General features: G+C 50.7%; 1 protein-coding gene across 1 annotated transcript in view; it reads right to left on the bottom strand.

Annotated features, from left to right (window-relative positions):
• Nucleotides 1-19,649, bottom strand: part of PCCA (propionyl-CoA carboxylase subunit alpha) — a 29,005-nt gene extending 9,356 nt beyond the window's left edge. The window contains exons 1-20 of the mRNA XM_032958327.2: nucleotides 19,543-19,649; nucleotides 15,050-15,127; nucleotides 14,353-14,400; nucleotides 14,125-14,193; nucleotides 13,289-13,402; nucleotides 11,727-11,780; nucleotides 11,176-11,307; nucleotides 10,238-10,274; nucleotides 9,057-9,135; nucleotides 8,309-8,411; nucleotides 7,728-7,822; nucleotides 7,339-7,489; nucleotides 7,005-7,148; nucleotides 6,375-6,449; nucleotides 5,793-5,861; nucleotides 5,205-5,280; nucleotides 3,774-3,884; nucleotides 3,087-3,189; nucleotides 2,171-2,282; nucleotides 330-428 (exon numbers count right to left, since the gene is read on the bottom strand). Coding sequence (XP_032814218.1) covers nucleotides 330-428; nucleotides 2,171-2,282; nucleotides 3,087-3,189; nucleotides 3,774-3,884; nucleotides 5,205-5,280; nucleotides 5,793-5,861; nucleotides 6,375-6,449; nucleotides 7,005-7,148; nucleotides 7,339-7,489; nucleotides 7,728-7,822; nucleotides 8,309-8,411; nucleotides 9,057-9,135; nucleotides 10,238-10,274; nucleotides 11,176-11,307; nucleotides 11,727-11,780; nucleotides 13,289-13,402; nucleotides 14,125-14,193; nucleotides 14,353-14,400; nucleotides 15,050-15,127; nucleotides 19,543-19,599 — 1,806 coding nt within the window. The 5' untranslated portion in view covers nucleotides 19,600-19,649. The remainder of the gene's footprint in view (nucleotides 1-329; nucleotides 429-2,170; nucleotides 2,283-3,086; nucleotides 3,190-3,773; nucleotides 3,885-5,204; nucleotides 5,281-5,792; nucleotides 5,862-6,374; nucleotides 6,450-7,004; nucleotides 7,149-7,338; nucleotides 7,490-7,727; nucleotides 7,823-8,308; nucleotides 8,412-9,056; nucleotides 9,136-10,237; nucleotides 10,275-11,175; nucleotides 11,308-11,726; nucleotides 11,781-13,288; nucleotides 13,403-14,124; nucleotides 14,194-14,352; nucleotides 14,401-15,049; nucleotides 15,128-19,542) is intronic.
• Between the last annotated feature and the right edge of the window lie 542 nt (nucleotides 19,650-20,191).

The following is a 20,191-nucleotide window of genomic DNA, read 5'->3' on the forward strand; positions in this document are numbered from 1 at the left end:
GTCTCTGTGCTGTGTCCCCGTGTCTCCGTGCTGTGTCTCCGCGCTGTGTCTCCGTGTCTCCGTGCTGTGTCTCCGCGCTGTATCTCCGTGTCTCCGTGCTGTGTCTCCGTGTCTCCGCGCTGTATCCCTGTGTCTCCCCGCTGTGTCTCCGTGTCTCCGCGCTGTTTCCCCGTGTCTCCGCGCTGTATCCCCGTGTCTCTGCGCTGTCTCCGTGTCTCCGCGCTGTATCCCCGTGTCTCCGCGCTGTGTCTCCGTGTCTCCGCGCTGTGTCCCAATGTCCCGTGCTGTGTCCCAATGTCCCGTGCTGTGTCCATGTCCACGTGCCTCACCTGCACGGTGCGGGTTTTTCCATTGATGCTGATCCGCAGGAGCGGAGACGCGAGGTTGATGTCGCCAATAACTTCTAGCTTCACTCCGTCCAGTTCGACCTGAACCATCACCACCATCACCACCATCATCCCCATCATCATCACCATCACCGCCACTCGCACACAGAGCCTATCACCTCGCCTGACGCGCACTCAGACGCCCATCCAACCACATATGCACGCTCTCACAGACTCTCACTTGCCTCGTACAAAACTCACGCTTGCACTCACGGGCCCTCACTCCCACATGCTCCAACAACGATAAAGATCGCTTGTAAAGCTTTAACAAACTGTTGGGGCAAGTGCTGTTAGCGAGCACCTATGAAGGCCGGAACGGTACACGAGGAGGTGCTTGGCCAGCACCACGCCCGACCGCCTTTGTCTCCCCAGTGACGATGTTTTTACACATCGTATCAAGTACTCTTTTGAGGCCGAGTCAACCTAGGAGAGGCCCATGGCCGGTTCAGATAATCATCACCTGGTGTTGGCCATGAGTGGGAATCGAACTCGGCTCGCGGGGTTCATATCGCAGCGCGCTAACCGCTACACCACCGGTTCCCCACACACTCCAACACGCACACACACGCCACAACACGCGCACACACACACCACAACACGCACACACACACACGCCACAACACGCACACACACACACGCCACAACACGCACACACGCCACAACACGCACACACACACGCCACAACACGCGCACACACCACACCACAACACGCGCACACACCACATCACAACACGCGCACACACCACAACACGCGCACACGCCACAACACGCACACACACACGCCACAACACGCACACACCACACCACAACACGCGCACACACCAGCCACAACACGCGCACACCAGCCACAACACGCGCACACAGCACACCACGCGCACACACCACACCACGCGCACACACCACACCACACCACGCGCACACACCACACCACAACACGCGCACACACACACCACAACACGCGCACACACACACCACAACACGCGCACACACGCCACAACACGCGCACACACCACACCACAACACGCGCACACACCACACCACAACACGCGCACACACACTCCACAACACGCGCACACACACGCCACAACACGCGCACACACACCAGAATACGCGCACACACACCACAACACGCGCACACACCACACCACAACACGCGCACACACCACACCACAACACGCGCACACACCACGCACACACACACCACGCACACACACACCACAACACACACACACCACAACACACACACACCACAACACACACACACCACAACACACACACACCACAACACACACACACCACAACACACACACACCACAACACACACATACACCACAACACACACATACACCACAACACACACATACACCACAACACACACATACACCACAACACACAACACACACACACACAACACACACACACCACAACACACAACACGCACACACACACCACAACACACAACACGCACACACACACCACAACACACAACACGCACACACACACAACACGCACACACCACAACACACAACACGCACAGACCACAACACACAACACGCACACACCACAACACACAACACGCACACACCACAACACACAACACGCACACACCACAACACACAACACGCACACACACACCACAACACACAACACGCACACACACACCACAACACACACACACCACAACACAACACGCACACACACACCACAACACAACATGCACACACACACCACAACACACACACACAACACACACACAACACAACACACAACACGCGCACACACACCTCGTAGACCCCCTGCAAGCCGAGGTCCCCCACCACCCTCACTCCGTGGCTCTGCCCGTCCAGGGACACGGCCAGGTCCAGGGTCTCTGGGCGCGGCTTGTTCAGCATCGGCCTGCAGCAGTAGCAGTGGCAGCAGCAGCCGCACGTCAGGGATGGCACAGGACAGATGCGTGTGTACGTACGTGTGTGTGTGTACCAGAGTGGTTGAGAATGGTTGTGCATGCTCCTATGGGTGTGTGCGTGTATAGCGGTGGTGTCGCGGTTAGTGTGCCTTGCTATGAACCCGGCAACCCAGGTTTCGATTCCCGCTCACGGCCAACACAAGTGGCAATTATCTGAACCGGTCCTGGGCCTCCCCTAGGTCGAATCCGCCTCAAATGAGGACCTGGTGCGGTTTTTGAATATCGCCACTGGGGAGACAAAGGCGGTCGGGCGTGGTGCCGTCCACCGACCCCCTCGTGTGCCGTGCCGACCTTCATTAGGTGCTCGCTAACACCACTTGCCCCAACAGTCACAGGCTATACGGGGATCTTTGTCTGTGTGTGTTTGCGCCCCAGGTGTCTGCTGGACAGGAGGTGATATTTGTGTGTGTATGAATGTGTGTGTGTATATATTCGTGTGCGCGCGCGTGTACACGTGCACTGATTGAGGAAGGCTCACACGTGCTCCTCTATGTGCGTGTGTATATCCATGTGTATTTGTATGGGCTTGTGTTCGTGTGTGCGTGTCTTTGTATACGTGTGTGTGTGTGCGCACGTGCAGCTGGGCTGGTTGAGGAACATTTGCGCGCACTCCTCTGTGTGCGTGTGTATATACGTGTATGGGTTTGTGCTCATGTGCTCGTGTGTGTTCGCGTGCGTGTGTCTTTGTAAACGTGTGTGTGTGTGTGTGTGCATACGTGTGTGTGTGTGTGTACCTGGGCTGGTTGAGGAACACTCGCGCGCGCTCCTGGTAACGTGCGTAAATGCAGGCGGTGACCGCGATCAGCTCCTTCCTCTCCACGTTGCTCAGCACCCGGCCTCACACAACATCATCAACGATATCAACATAATTCACAACAGCAACAATTACAACGACAACACTAACAAACTGTAACACTAAACCTCAGTGCTGTGGAGAAGGGCCATTGCCCGAAACGTCACATATTATACGGTTTTTCCTTTGAGTGTAGTTGACAAGTTCTTTGACCTTTTGTTGTTAATTGTGCCACTGCCAACGCAGCAGCAGCAGCAGCAGCATCGCCAAACCATTAGTCCTCCGTGTTAGTGATGTCTAGGGTAAGGATTAGGGGTTCGGGCGAAGGTTAGTGTTAAGGCTATGGTCAGAGATACGGTCAGAGTTAGGGCTATGGTCAGGATTATGGTCATGGTTAGGTAGAAGATGTAGGGTTAGAGTAAGGGCTATGGTTGGGGTCATGGCTCAGGCACAGGTTAAGCAGCTAGTGTCAGGGTTAGGATTAGAAGATTAAGGGTGAGGGTTACAGTCAAGGTTAGGGTGCGAGAAGAGGTCACGAGTTCCGGAAGGGTCAGTTGTGCTCGGCCGAGGACGGGGGGTGGTCGGACACCGGGAGGTCGAGGGTCGTGGTGGTGCGAGTGAGCCTCACCTTTGAACCCTTCTGGGTAGACCTCGGGCAGGAACTTGGTGGAGATGTCGCCGGTGATGAAGCGCTGGTTAGTGATGATCTCCCTCAGCAGGGGGATGTTGTGGGTGACTCCTGCAGGGAGAGGCAGGAAACAAAAGTCAACAACAACAGCCGCCATCCGCCACTCAGGAGATCTGACGTCTCAACGGCGCTTGTGCCAGGCTGTGTGCACTTTAAGGCCACGTGAAGTGTCGAAGGCTTGCTGGCAGGAGGTCACGGGAAAGACCCAGGTGGCATGGGTTAACCGACTGAAATGACTGGAAAGAGTCACCCACATTACCACAACAGTCCTTCACATCGCCCCACCCACTGGCGGAGGGGGGGTGGGCACGTGCCCCCCCAATCGAAATTCCCCCCCCAATTGACTCGCAGCATTGTGCGAAGTTGCGTATACAGTACACGACTTCCCTGAAGGCATTCACCTTCAGCGAGCGCGATGGCGATCACACAACGCGGTTCGAATTCGACCCTCGATCGATGGCTGCGCCATCGCCGTACACGCGTCGAATAAAAAGCAAGGGACAAGTCCTTACTTACTAACAACTACTTACTCACTAACAACTCCTTACTTACTAACAACTCCTTACTAACAACTCCTTACTTACTAACAACTTCTTACTTACTAACAACTACTTACTAACAACTCCTTACTTACTAACAACTCCTTACTAACAACTCCTTACTCACTAACTACTCCTTACTTACTAACAGCTCCTTACTTACTAGCAGCTCCTTACTTACTAACAACTCCTTGCTTACTAACAACTCCTTGCTTACTAACAACTCCTTACTAACTAACAACTCCTTACTTACTAACAACTCCTTACTAACTAACAACTCCTTTCTTACTAACAACTCCTTACTAACAACTCCTTACTCACTAACTACTCCTTACTTACTAACAACTCCTTACTCACTAACTACTCCTTACTTACTAACAACTCCTTACTTACTAACAACTCCTTACTTACTAACAACTCCTTACTCACTAACTACTCCTTACTCACTAACTACTCCTTACTTACTAACAACTCCTTACTTACTAACTACTCCTTACTCACTAACAACTCCTTACTCACTAACTACTCCTTACTCACTAACTACTCCTTACTTACTAACAACTCCTTACTCACTAACAACTCCTTACTTACTAACAACTCCTTACTTACTAACTACTCCTTACTTACTAACTACTCCTTACTCACTAACAACTCCTTACTCACTAACAACTCCTTACTTACTAACAACTCGTATCATTTTTTATTGCTGGAGGGGTTGCCCCCCTCCCTACCTGAAAATCCTGGCTACGCCATTGGCCCCACCCTTACACGTGACCTCATACGTAGGAGGGGCTGCCCACTCGTGATGAAGAAGATGATGAGGACTCATTACCCCGGATAACGTAGCTGTCCAGAGCTTCCACCATCCTCCGAAGTGCCTCTTTGCGATCCCCTCCGTACGTGACGAGCTAAACGACGGGGAGGACAAACACCAACCTAAACATCAATCCGTGCAGCGTCACAAGGACCTGTCAAGTGCTGGCACGGCGCACTATGGGGGTCGTGCGACCAGCACCACACGCACACGCCCAGCCGCATCCGTCTGTGAAACGCTGACGTTTACTCACGGCACCGGGGTAATCGTTTAATGCAGAGTCGACTTCCTGGGAGGCACGCGAACTGGTTCGGATCCGAGGTGACGACTCGCCACCGACGTTAGCCGTGAACCGGGAATCGAACCAAGGTCGGTGAATTCACAGCTCGGCGCGGAGGGTTGTGGCGAAATGTCTCAGAGCGAGTCTCAAGACTCCTCTTCAGGAGGTTCCTGCTACATTTGGAATGCTTAAGAGAATTCTACAAATACGTGTCAGGACGTCCCAGCGGGTTTGCGAGCTTCACGCGTGTCTGGGCGATCCGACAACTCCTCGCAGGAGTGCAACCCCCCGCGAGGTTGCTCATGACACGGACGTGACGACGCTACCTTGGAGATCATGGGGTCGTAGAAGATGCTGATGTCGCTGCCCTCCGTGATGCCACTGTCTACACGCACCTGCAAAGACAAAGATCCCCCGTATAGCCTTAACAGACTGTTGGGGCAAGTGCCGTTAACGAAAACCCTATGAAGGCCGGGACGGCACACGAGGTGGTGGTGGGTGGCCAGCACCACGCCCGACCACCTTTGTCTCCCCAGTAGCAATGTTTTTACACGCTCCACCAGGTACTCATTGGAGGCCGAGTCGACCTAGGGGAGGCCAGCAGCCGGTTCAGATAATCGTGACCGATGTTGGCCGTGAGCGGGAATCGAACTTGGGTCGTCGGGTTCGTAGCGCAACGCGCTAACCGCTACACTACCGCTCCCCATACGTGCACCTAGAGGAATAGAAAGATCCCCCGTATAGCCTTTACAAACTGTCGGGGCAAGTGCTCTTGGTGAGCATCAATGAAAGCCAGCACATATAGACACTCGCACACACAAACACACATACACACATACACACACACAAACACAAATACACCCAGGCAGGGTGGCTGGGTTGAGGAGCGAGGGGCGAGGGGGCCTCACGTTGGTCAGGTGGGTCGGCTCCCGGTACTGGGACAAGCGTCCAACGGATGGCAAGCCAAACGACTTGTACGGGTCCTGCACACAGGGATACACATGGGGACGCACACACACATATAATACAACCATATAGAATAATATTCATATTCCTGGCCCTTTCGGTAAAGTCACGCAGATGGGAAACAATAAAACAATAAAAATAAAACAATAAAATTCTCACGACGTTTTGATTGCAACACAAGCAACACCATCAGGTGTAAAAACCAAGCAAGAAATTTTGAAAAAATGAAACTTATAGAATAACTTGTGCAAAGAGCGCCATATAGCCTGAACAGAGGGTGGGTGGGGGGGGCAGGGGTGGTGTGTGGCCTGAACCAGACATAGCCCAACTTTGTCTCCCCAGTGCTGACGCTTTTACACATCGCAGCAGGTACTCATTTAAGGCCGAGTCGACCTAGGGGACGCCCAGGACCGGTTCATACATTCGTCACCGATGTTGGCCGTGAGCGGGAATTGAACTCGGGGCGCAGGGGCAGTTGCGCTAACCACTGCACAAACACAACACACACACACACAAAGACAAACACACAGGCAGACATTCAGCCACAAGGCCGCACTGATGGTTTGGCCGACCTCTGCGTAGACGCGGCACTCGATGGCCCAGCCCCGGATGGGAACCTCGGACTGGGAGAGGCGCAGGCGGTGGCCCGCGGCCACGCGGATCATCTCCATGACGAGGTCCAGCCCCGTGATGCACTCCGTGATCGGGTGCTCCACCTACATCACCAGTATCAGCCACAGCATCATTAATATCATCAACAATCACCGGCATCGGCGTCACTAACCTTTTCCCGTTACGACGATGTATGCGTACGTCATGAGTTTTTCTTCCGATTCCGTTCCCATGTCAAAAAGGGCGGGCATGTCTGTTCAGGCTCTACGGGGGATGTTTGTCTTTGTACGAGACCTGCAGGCGCGTGTTCATCTCCAGGAAATAGAAGTTCCTCTGGGAGTCGACGAGGAACTCGACGGTGCCGGCCGAGGAGTAGCGCACGGCACGCGCCAGCGCCACCGCCTGCTCCCCCATCGCACGGCGCGTCTGTGTGTCCAGGAACATGCTACACACGCGCAACACACGCGCAACACACGCGCAACACACGCGCAACACACGCGCAACACACGCGCAACACACAGGCGTCATTGGGGGAAAATAAAAAATTTAATTAGAAATTCTCACAGGAGCAGCCAAAGCATTTGTGTTAGAGGGCAGCCCGTGGAAGAGGATATCACGGAGCTACTGCCAAGAATCCCTTCAGGCAGAGGCGTACAATTAAAAGACGGGCAGTGTCTCTCTACCTCGGGGCCTCCTCCACCACCTTCTGGTTGCGTCTCTGTACAGAGCACTCGCGCTCGTTCAGCCACAGTGCGTTCCCGTGCTCATCCGCCAGCACCTGAATAGCAAAGACACACACACAAAAGACGAAGATCCCCCCCCCCACGTAGCCTTTAACAAGACTGTCGAGGCAAATGCTGTTAGCGAGCACCTATAAAGGCTGGCACGGCTCTCCAGTGGCCATGTTTTTACACACTGTACCAGGTTATAATTTCAGGCCGAGTCAACCTAGGGGAAGCCCAGGACCCATTCAGATAATCGTCACTGGAGGTAGCCATGAGCGGGAATCGAACCCGGGTCGCCACAGTTCGTAGCGCAGCGCGCTAACCGCTACACTACCACTCCCCACACACACACACGCGCACACATCACACACGCACGCGCACACACACACACACACGCACATATCACACACGCACGCGCACACACACACACACACGTCCACATCTCACCGAGCGTCCACCCCGCGAGTTTGACGCCATCGTCCCTGCCAGTGGCGAGGGCGATGGGAGCGCGACGAGGTGCGTGTTGATGCCGCGGGCACCTGTATCTCGATGTGTCGGGGGTTGTCGATGAATTTCTCGATGAGGAGGCGATCGTCTCCGAAGCTCGACGCCGCCTCCTGAGAGGAGAAGCGGAAGCCCTCCCTGCGTACGGAACGAAGACAAAGATCCCCCCCACGTGTAGCCTTCAGCAGACTGTTTGGGGGGCCAGGTGCCGTGAGCGAGCGCCGATGAAGGCCGGCACAGCACACGAGGGGGGGGGGGGGGTTGGGAGGCAAGCACCACGCCCAGCCGGCTTCCTCTCTCCAGCGCTGAGGTTTACAAAGCAGGTACTCATTCAAGGCCGAGTTGACCAAGGGGAGGGGACCAGGACTGGTTCAGATATTCGTCACCAATCGTAGTGCAGTTCTCTAACTGCCACCCACACAACCAATCCCCATAACACACACGCACACAAAAGCAAAGATCCCCAATGTAGCCTTAACAATGCATCCAGTGCTCTGCGGTGTAAAGTCACATGTAGCGTTCGCTAAATAAATAATGAATCGGAATACTCAGTGGAGTTAATATGAAAGTTACACTTCAGGTTCTATACTGTAGATACTACATATTCACAGCAATATAGATTAGATTGCAATAAAATGTTTACTTATTTATCCAAGAAAGCTATAACAGAGCTATTGGGCTTTACTTCAGGAGGGTCCTGCATTGGATTTTTTTTTTTAAGATGTTAGTAGCCAATTAATCACGAGTGTTTACACGATAGATATTACTTGTGCACACACGCACTTAGTCTCCTCGTCGTTCCACGCGATCCTCATCCCTTTGCCGCCTCCACCAGCAGAGGCCTTGATCATTACAGGGTAACCTGTAAAACACACGTACAACAACACTCATTCACACGCACACACAGGAATAGCAACAACCACCATTCGCCACTAAGCGGTGTTGACGTTACCACGGCACTTGTGCCATACTGGGTGCACTTTGAGGCCACGTGAAATGTCGAGGACCCGCTGGCAGGAGATCACGGAACAGGCCCATGTGTCAATAGGTTGACTGTCTGAGATAAATGGCCGATGCACCAAGTGTGCTCCCCAACGTTCCAAATCAGAGTTTTAGCTGTCCGATGCTCCGCTCGCTATTGCGAGCGTCACTCCTCTGCCCTCTGTTGTTCCTGCAGGCCGACTGCCTTCAACTCCCCAGCAGCGTCCTTCCCGAACCTCCTCCACAAGAGGCTAATCTTTACACTGCTAGTACCAGTCATCGGCAAGTCCAATCGGCTCCACATTATTCTGTACCACATTAGTCCATCTCTTCTCTAGCCCGTGCTGCGCTCGTTTAGCCCTATCTATCTGGCCAAACAGAAGCTGTTTGGGGGCATGCAGTGGCTGGGCATTCGGTCTACGTGACCCAGCCAACGCAGCCTCGCTTGCCGGAGAAGCTCACGGATGGCAACACGCACACACACACAAACATGTACAAGAATACAAAACACACACAGACATTGAACACAAACAAACACGTCTCTCACCTGTAACGCCGCCATGCTCGGTACTAAACTCGCATGCACGGTTATTTCGTTTAACCAGGTGAAAACTCAAAGAGACCAGGATAAGCCTTATTTGCAAGGGTGACCTGGGGCATTAGTCTGCCAGTCGGAGGTGATGCTTGCTGCTACGTATAGTTCCAACGGAGCAATTTGCAGTGTCAATTTGTAAACTGGCAAATTTTCACCCCGATGGTGGCAGGCAATGGCCTGCACACCCGCAACAACAAACTCAGGACGGCCACTGGATCACTGGATTCCAAAATGCGAACCTCTGCAGTGTGTAGAGAACCCGCTACCACTGCCGTCTCTTTTGATCACGTGGTCCCTTTGGAGGACCGCTCTCAGAGTCTCGATTCAGCGCGATCCTCGCTCCCCCCCCCACCCTACCCCTCGTTCCGTCCGCGCGACGCCCACTCACCGATTTCGCGCGCAATTTTCACGGCGTCTTTCGTGTTCTGGGGAATTCACAAAACGCATAAATGAAGAAATTTACCCCACGAGAACAGTCGGGCCCTGCTGACCAACAACAGCCAATGGAATCGGAGTGTTGAGGAGCGCGCGTTTGATGGTCAACGATTGGTCTAGTGCAGAGGGTCGGCAACCAAAAAAACAAGACGACATTTTTTTCGTATTCAGTAAAAAAAAACCTAAATATTTCAACAGCCGCAATGCGTGCGAAAAACGTCACCAAGCAGCCCCTAAAAAGCCGCATGCGGCTCCGGAGCCGACCCCTGGTCTAGTGGGATAGCAGGCGGAGTAGCAAGCTGGTGGGATAGCAGGTGACTGGGAGAGCAGGTTAGCAAGCAGCACAGCAGGTGGCTGAGATAGCGGGTGGGCTAGCGGGCAGGGCTGCAGGTGTGTGGCTAGCAGGCTAACAGGCGGGCAGGGATCCAGGTGTGTGGATAGCAGGCTAACAGGTGGGCAGGGCTCCAGGTGTGTGGCTAGCAGGCTAACAGGTGGCAGGGCTCCAGGTGTGTGGATAGCAGGCTAACAGGTGGCAGGGCTCCAGGTGTGTGGATAGCAGGCTAACAGGTGGGCAGGGCTCCAGGTGTGTGGATAGCAGGCTAACAGGTGGCAGGGCTCCAGGTGTGTGGATAGCAGGCTAACAGGTGGGCAGGGCTCCAGGTGTGTGGATAGCAGGTCAACAGGTGGCAGGGATCCAGGTGTGTGGATAGCAGGCTAACAGGTGGGCAGGGCTCCAGGTGTGTGGATAGCAGGCTAACAGGCGGCAGGGCTCCAGGTGTGTGGATAGCAGGCTAACAGGCGGCAGGGCTCCAGGTGTGTGGATAGCAGGCTAACAGGTGGGCAGGGCTCCAGGTGTGTGGATAGCAGGCTAACAGGTGGGCAGGGCTGCACCTTGACGACGCCGTCGAAGCCCGGGATGGTGTTGACCCCGGCGGTCTTGGCGATGAGTTTACTCTCGATCTTGTCACCCATCGCCTGCAGCGCGTGCGTGTCGGGCCCGATGAATTTAACCCCTTCCGCAGCCTGAAACGCACGCACAAACGCACGCGTGCCACGTGAATGCGGATGCATGCAAGCGTGGACGTGCACACCGACGGTGCACGCATAAAAAACACGTTTGCAGTACACGAACACTTGCACACAAGGGCAATGGAGCGTATACATACAGTACGAGTGATAACATACAGTACGATGGATTTTTCCGTATCGAACACCGATAGCCAGTAAGGCAGGCCACAACATGCCTGTAACACCCATTTTTGTTATGCATGGTGGTCGCTTATCTGAGCATTATCAAGCCCCAAATCCCTGCTTAGCTTCTGAGATCAGGTAAAAATGGGCACATTGATCGTTAAAAACGAAAAAAAATTGTGAAATCGAAAAAAAATGTTTAAGAACGATTTTAAATTGTGATGATCATTTCCACGCTCAGACCGTCTCACCAGCTGTTTTGCAAACTCCTTGTTTTCTGACAGGAAGCCATACCCAGGATGCACCTGCATAACAAGAAATTGTAAAAGCCACGATCATCATCATCATCGTCGTCGTCACCATCACCACCATCATCAACCCCACTATGGCCATCAAATTTCCCCGCGACCGCCGCAGTGAATCATGCCGAGACCCTGGGCTCAAGCCCCAGGTCTGGGCGACTCTCGCTCAGAGAGTTCACGACAGGCAATTACGAATCACTGAATCGGCACCGCTGACATCCAATGATCCAATCTTGAGTATCGGCCGCATGCGATTACACTGGGTTCTCAGGTGTAGTGGGCTCAGCTCATTAACCAGTGGCTGCACAATAAAAACAAAAAAAACATCAGGCTATATCCGGTTTTCTACTTAAATTGTCCCAATCATGGCTCTTGAGAATTAAAACATCGGTTTGACCGTCATGCGACTAACATCACTCTCTACAGCCGAGCGGGTGGGAAAGCGCTGCCCCCTACTGTATTGGAGCAGCGCTCGACACGGTGAGCAGGTAGCAGCGGCCGCTTGACCTCACAAGTTGTTCCGTGTAATCCGCTTCCGGGGGCCCTTCTCCAACATGAAAGGCTGCACCGGGTACTGCTAAGAGATCCGAATGGGTTCTTGGGTCTCGTCACTTCACCATTTATCCATAGTACAATCGCAATAAAACTTGAGGGAGTGGGGGAAAAAAAAAAGATATTAACCCCTTTTCCAGTGCCAATGACGGCTGTGTACGTCATCGGTTTTTAATTCAGATTCCGTACGCTTCATTTATCGGGAACGGAATCAGAAGTAAAAGGCTGTGCGGGAGGGCGTGGGGCACAGTTTCAGTGCCAGCTATCGTAGGGTGCGGCCGTGTCGCTACAGTTCTGTCCGGTGAGTACAGTCACAATGTCTTTTAAAAACAGAGGCGCTGCACCTCTCTAAATCAAATGTAAATGATTAAAAACTATAAACTAGTTTTATTTTACGAGGTAAGGCCCACTGAGCTACACAGTTTTTTTTTAGAAGCGACCTGGCCACAAATGATAGCTCAACGAAGTGGCTTATCATCACGTGGACATTTTTAGCAGTCAAACACTCTAAACACATGTTCATTCAAAATGTGGAGGTAAAAACTGGAGCCGGATAAAAATCCACACGACCACGGGGAGAGAGAGAGAGAGAGACATGCAAACTACAAATATAAAGCAGGCGTCAAGGTCGAAATCGAACCCACGACCTCCTGCATACCAGGCAAAGCAGTTAACATCTCGCTACCGTGGAAAATAACGCAGAGCCGCATTGTGCGTTCCAAGATTCAGCGGTGAACGAGACCCCCGCCCCCACAACCACAACCACCAACCCTGCAACTTGCAAACGTCTCGGAAACGGGAAAGGTGTTAAAATAGCGAGCGGCGCGAGGACTGTCCTGCGATCACGTGAAGCGTGTGGACGTGCTGCGCTTGCATGCGGTCATAATCAAGGTTTTTTTTTTTAAAGTTTAAGAACGCAAGCGAGCGGCACGTGAAGCGCGATGGCCGTTGTCCCTCACCGCCTGCGCGCCCGACGTCTTCACGGCGTCGAGGATGGCCGCCATGTTGAGGTAGCTCTGGGCGGTGGGGGCCGGGCCCACGCAGAAAGCCTCGTCAGCCATCTTCACGTGCACCTAACACCAGGCACGGGGCAGCACGAGGTGGGGGGGGGGAAGGCAAATACGGCCACGAGAGTGAAGGTGGTGGAGGTGGTAGTGATGGCAGCGATGGTAATGATGGTGATGATGATGATGAAAGTGGTGGTGGTGCTGATGATGGCTATAGTGATAGCCGTAGGCGTGGTGATGAGGATGGCGAGGGTTGTATTGACAGTGTGCATCTAGAACTTATTTCGCACCGTGCGAATTGGAGGTGCAGGGTTAGGACAAACAAACTATACACAAAAAGCAGTTCTAAAGAAATTAGTTTTCAATCTAGATTCCAAAGTGCATAGCTCCAGTGGCTTCTTAATATCGGAAGGAAGAACATTCCAGACGGCCGCAGAAGTTCATCTGAAAGTGCGCGATGCGGTGACCGTCTTTGCTCAATGGTTAGCCAAAATCCTCTGCGAGGTGATGTGGTAGTAAAATTGTAATAATTATTATAACGATGTTTGACGGGCAGGATTATGATGATGATGATGGCAACAGTGGTGAGGATGATGATGATGACAATGTTTGACGGTCAGTATTAAGACGATGATGGCGACGTTGGTAAGGATCATGATGACGACAACGATGTTTGACAGACAGGATTATGACGATTACGACGACGGTGGTGAAGATGATGATGATGTTCACTGCGATCTTGATGATGACGACGACGATTACAGTAGGAATGAATGTGCTGCGCTCACAGCGTTGGCGTCCACGTCGCTGTGAACCGCCACCGTCGTTATCCCCATTTTCTTGCATGTTTTAATCACCTGCATACACACAGACACACACGCAACACACAGACCAAGGTCCCACGTATAACCTTGCACAGACTGTTGGGGCAAGTGCTGTTTGCGAGCACATTATGAACCGTAGGATTCCCAATTGTGTCAGTCTTGCTCAATGCGAAACACCCCTCGCACACTCACCCGGCAGGCAATCTCTCCTCGGTTAGCGATGAGGATCTTGTCGAAGGTCTGTGGTGACAAACATCATCGTCATAATTAACATAAACACGATCCCCACTGTTTGAATAAATTACAGATAATAATTTACAGGCCTTTGTCAATCCACTGCTCGATTAAGGCCTCCCCAAGCCATGTCAGTCATTCAATTATACTTGACCACTCTGGGCAATACATTTCGGTGATGGCAACTGCCACGGATGTTATCCATCGCTGGGAATCGAGCTTGGGGTGCTGGGTACATAGTGAAGTGTGCTAACCACTGCGCTCTTAAACTGACCATCCTACCATTTAAAAGAATAATAATTTCTCCCAAACATTATGCAGATTGCTTCACCGGAATTGCCATGAGATACCATTCAGATCTCTCACAGAGAAGCGGAAGCGGACATCACATATCGTCAAGTGACATCCAGTCTACACAGCAGGGGGCAGAACTTTCCCATGCATCCTGACGCTTAGCAGTAATTCTCACATGACATGACAGCTGAACCGATCTTTATAATTCAAAAACTGGAATTCAGCAAAAATTAAAATCAATCTTTTTTTTTGTACGCGACGACGTACGGTTCACCTGAAGCAATGGAACCGGAACGTAGCGACGAAGCATGCATAAACGTCCCTCGACACGCGTCGCAGGCAGACAGAACGGAGCCCTCACCTTCTCACTGGGGTCGTGGGTGGCTGTGTAGATGGTGCACGCTCGCAAATATGTGACGCAGCACGGCAACCGCAGACACTGAGCAGGGGGAGCAATACCGACAACAGACATTCGTCAACTGTTTTCATTCATCGTTAACGTCGTCATCACCACCGTCGTCGTGATACGGATACCACCACTACGTACCTGTCAACCCCTTACCAGTGCCCTACCTTATTACAGACCAATTCAGACCTTACTGGTCACCCCGTGCCGCTATGAATCTCAACGTTCATCCCACAAAGTCCAATCACAAGTGAGAAACACAAATACACAAAAATGTAAATGTTGCCCGTGTTGAAACGGCCGTACGCCGTTTGGACCTGATAACTCAATTTCCCTTACAAGAATAACGGGGTAAGCCGTGTGGGTTGACAAGAGAGCATCATCGAATCACCAGACCCATCCACAAGAGGATTCTGCAGAGGGAAGCTTATTTTAACGAAATCCCCCGTCATGCATGCAGTCAGCTCCCTGCACAAAGCCAGGTTCAAGATCTTCCTCTTCCCTGCCAATGAATGTCTGTCCCCTGCTCCCTTACAAAATAAATATTCCCACGGTTCCTTTTACAAAGTCTTGAGACGCAAGGGCATCTAAATCCAACTTGCAGTGGTAGTGGATCAATAATTAATTCTGAAATTGTACGATTATCATTTATTTATGTCGGAAAGCATCACCGAGTCTCAGAAATATTTTAGGGGCATACTGCATTGGGATATTTAATTGCGTTTGGCTTCATGTGGAAGGAAATCTTGAGAAAACCCTTCACACATAAGAGGAGTTTACACTCAAAAGATCCATTATATACACACTTGCTGACAAACCCACTTGCTGTACTTGCTGTACATACCCTATTTATCTCACTGCCACTAACCCCTGCCTTCAAAGTGGTGGATCGCAGGCATGCGTCATCACGCCCAGTGTGGAGTAATCAGGAGTGGGGAAAATAATCTTGTGTTAATTGCTCAAGGTCATGACCGCCACCCTATGTGAACACACATGCACAGGCATGTATACAAGCACACAAGAGACACCTACTTATTAGCGACAAATACCAACACACAGATACAAACACGCACACATACATACAGACACAATAATCACGTATGCATCCATGTAGTGCCGAAATGCACACACACAAACACACATGGTCACACAAAGACGAAGACCCCCCCGTATAGCCGGTTAACAGACTGTTGGGGCAAGAGCTGTCAGTGAGCAACTTCATGAAGGCCGGCACGGCACACGAGGGGGTGGGTGGCCAGCACCACGCCCGGCCGCCTTTGTCTCCCTAGTGGCGATGTTTGCACACCGCACCAGGTACTCATTTGAGGTTGAGTCGACCTAGGGGAGGCCCAGGACCAGTGCAGATAATCATCACTGGTATTGGTCATGAGCGGGAATGGAAGTTGGGTGGCCGGGTTCGTAGTGCTGTGCGCTAACCACTACACTACTGCTCCCCACATCACACACACGAACACGTGATATCACAAACACATGTGCACACGCACGCACAATTACTACGTAAACATTGAGTCGAGCCAAGGGCAAGAGGTCATCACAGCCAATGTCGCCGATGCCGTTGCACCCATCGCCATCCCTTCTTTCATTCTACCAGATCCCTCAGCCCTTTCACAGAGTCAACACCTGCCATCCAACAATCGGGAAGAATTTCAAAGAATTTCACAAGCTGGGAATCCAATCCGCCGAAGAAGCAGCCTTCGTTCTGTCGGCTCGTAGGCTCTAACACTGTGCTCTCAAGCAAAGGCACTAATCGCACGGAAACACAACACCGTTATATTTAATTTATTTTCTAACTAACTTGCCTGGTGGGCGTGGGTTCAATCCCGACCCTCATGCCTGTATATTTGCAGTTTGTGTGTTCTCCCTGTGGTCGTGTGGATCCCTGCACATTTAGAAACATGCGTTTAAGAGTATTTGGCTGTTAGAAATGTACACAAGATAAGCCACTTCGTTCAGCAATAGTTTGTGGTCAGGTCGCTTCTGAAAAAGACCTATATAGCTCTGTGGGTCTTTGCTGGTAAAATACAAAAAAATGTTTACCAAGTAAATATTTTTTTGTATTTAACTCAAAACCTATGAAGATATTTTTTTTGCGAATGGCGTGGATTAGCTGTGTGGTGAGTGTCTTTGCCGAGTGGTTGATGTGTGGTCTAGTTCTTGTGAAACTTTGTGAAGTCTGTTAGACACAGACAGACGCATTTCTGGGGAAGAGAATGATAGGACTGAATCGTTCTTCATGTTATGCCAAAGCGTAGCATTCATGGACAGCTCTGCCAAGAACATTGGGCAACTCGGCACTATTTGTTGACAAACAGTGCATAGGCGATCTTCGGGCCTACGTTTCTATAAAAGGTGCCGTAAGTCGAAACGACGCAAGTCGAGACGGATTTTCCCAGAGAAACAATAATCCTGACAAAGGGTCCGATATGCAACTTTTTAAATATTAGAATACAAACAGCCTATTTAAACTACAAAATCATATATAAGTGTTTGGAAAGTTCTTGCCTCGATTCTTCTTAATTCCTGGCTTATTTTGGACTGAATATTTGCAGTCAAAGTGGGGGGGGAAATGCTGCAATAAATCCGCAGGTGAAGGAACAACCTTCATCATCAGGGTCATCACTTGAGCAGCGACCTTTTCCTTTTTTCACGAGCCATTTTTAAGGGCCGAATTAAATTACAAATGCTTTTAAAAAATCTCACTACGAATGCACAGAGGTTTAGCAGCGGAGAGCCGCGTCGGGAGACAGCCCGACTGGGCGACGTTCCGCGCCCTGGTCTGTCTGTGTGTGTGTGTGTGCAGAACCGACGGCTGAGTGCAAGTGCGGGTCCTACCGGCGATAAGTAATAATGGGCGGAAATTAGCAACCTTGCTTTGAGTGCGGATCGACTTAAGTCCAGGAGCTGCTTTGCTGTATTTGTTTAACACGCTTGACTCTGCTGATATGAGGCCCACCACTGGAAATGAAACCAGACTAGGGTCACTACTTAAACAAAATGTCACCGCTCCATCTCCTCGGAATATGTTCCCTTTAACAGTTTCCATTCCTTGTAACATTTTCCATTTCTTGGATCCCACTTCATCCTTGGCCAACGACCATTCATCCCTTCTGCGGATTTGTCCTGTTCAAGACAAATGATTTGACGTAATTAACCTGTGTATGCGCTCCAATCCCCAAGTTCCTCAGTCGCTCAGCGTTTGTTTTTCACAGCATGCATTCTCTCCATGCTTCTTTGCACAATTTTGGTTCCAGGTTTGTTGGTAATCGCTATGTTTCTGTAGGTTACGATGGGTAGTACACACTGATAAGGCAGCCGTCTATCCCCACATGTAGACATTTTAAGAAGAAGTCCCTCCATTGTTATCAAACTTGTCTCCGATTTGAAACGCCACTCAATTAAAAGGCAACAATGTATTCCTTTTGCCAAAGACACCTAGGTTAAGGATTTAAAATCATTACACAGGGGAAAAAAAACTTCATCTTGAGGGTGACTTGCCAGCAATCAACTTAAGGTTAAGAGTTCGACGTATGGTTAAGAATTGTGTAACGGACACGGCTAGGACAACAAGCGTATACAATAGAGGTCGTCACCGAATAGCTTTGGCGAACAATGTCACCTTTTCCAGACTTTGGAATGTATATTTTGTTAATTTCTTCATTAAGATTTTGACAGGTAATGGCTTCTGTTTGACGATTGTAAAGGTCACAGACCACGACACAGAGTTGGTTGATCACCAACAAGAATGTTACCGAGGGTCTTTATAAGTTGACAATCCAGCCCACGTAGAAATAGGAGGGCTTTTCTTCGGATGTTTGGACAATTCCTACTTCAAGTGTTGGTGTTTAATGTGGAATGAAACTGCATAATTGCCCCGAGAAATCCCATGCAATACGCGGATTCCATCCCACAACAGAGCTGCCGTGCGAACCGCGTTGTTGAAGAGGACAACCCCTGCAACCCACTTTCTGTACTGTCAAAAAAAATCACGTTTAAGTACCCCCAACTCACAATGCTGATCATTCAATCACGGCCAAACGCTTAACTTGTGAATTAAATTAATTACAATAATCGAATACTGTATATCAGAAAAGTTGACATTGATACACCGCTAACACAGACGTTCCGTGTTACTTTGTTTTAGCTTACACGGTGATTTTTTTTCCCCGTACCTCCAGAGGAGATTCTCAAGTTAAAAATTCTCAAAAAAAAACCCCCCAAGGCATCACGTCTCGCACTGTACAATCAGCTGCAGGGTTACAGTGCGTCGCGCTCGATGACAAGGGTTCAAATCCCACCGCTCGCTTCAAATATTATTTTTTTTATTAGACATTTTAAAATATTCGTTGAACGCCACTACTTTTCATCGAGACGAACACCTGGAGAGTTTAAAGACGATTTTAAAATAAATGTTACTGTTTGCGTTTTACCTGAGTGTGCCTTTGCAAGTCCCACCGGCACGAAGACGCGACCCTGAGGGCGGCCATGCTGATGTGACGTCACGGGGGGTGGGGGGGGGCCTCTGGCCAATCAGCTGCGGCCGCGGCTAAACGCCTATTTATATATTTATTTTCCTATGACCACGTGGACATGCGGGGCGGGGCGGGGCGGGCAGCGTCCCCCTCCCCCCTCCCGTCTACGGATTTTATTGGGAAGCAGAAGTTATCTTCCGGAAGCGGTTTGTATCTTCCGGAAGATATCTACTGCATTTGAAAACCCTTGAACCAACAATATGAAACTCTGTTCCCGTTTCATATTCTTGGTTCTTTCGGTAAAGTCACGTAGAAGGGAAATAATAAAATAATAAAATATTAAACTATACAATTCTCACGACGTTTCATCATCAGGTGTGAAACCCAAGAATATGAATCCCTGCAGTCACGAAAGCTTTAAAACGAAATCTTGTTCCCGTTTGTTTGGGAAATAGAAGACGACTTCTGAAAGATGACCTTACAAAACACTTTGTTTAACTGCCTACTGCTGAAGTAGGCAGTTTTTTCTTGCTGTAGTTGTCCCAACTGATGACGATTGCTTGTGTTGCGATCGAAACGTCGTGATCTCTTATTATTATTTTTCTAC

The sequence above is a fragment of the Petromyzon marinus genome, chromosome 21 (assembly GCF_048934315.1).
Source record: "Petromyzon marinus isolate PM22_M1 ecotype Great Lakes invasive population chromosome 21, UKy_Petmar_22M1.pri1.0, whole genome shotgun sequence".
NCBI lineage: Eukaryota > Metazoa > Chordata > Hyperoartia > Petromyzontiformes > Petromyzontidae > Petromyzon > Petromyzon marinus.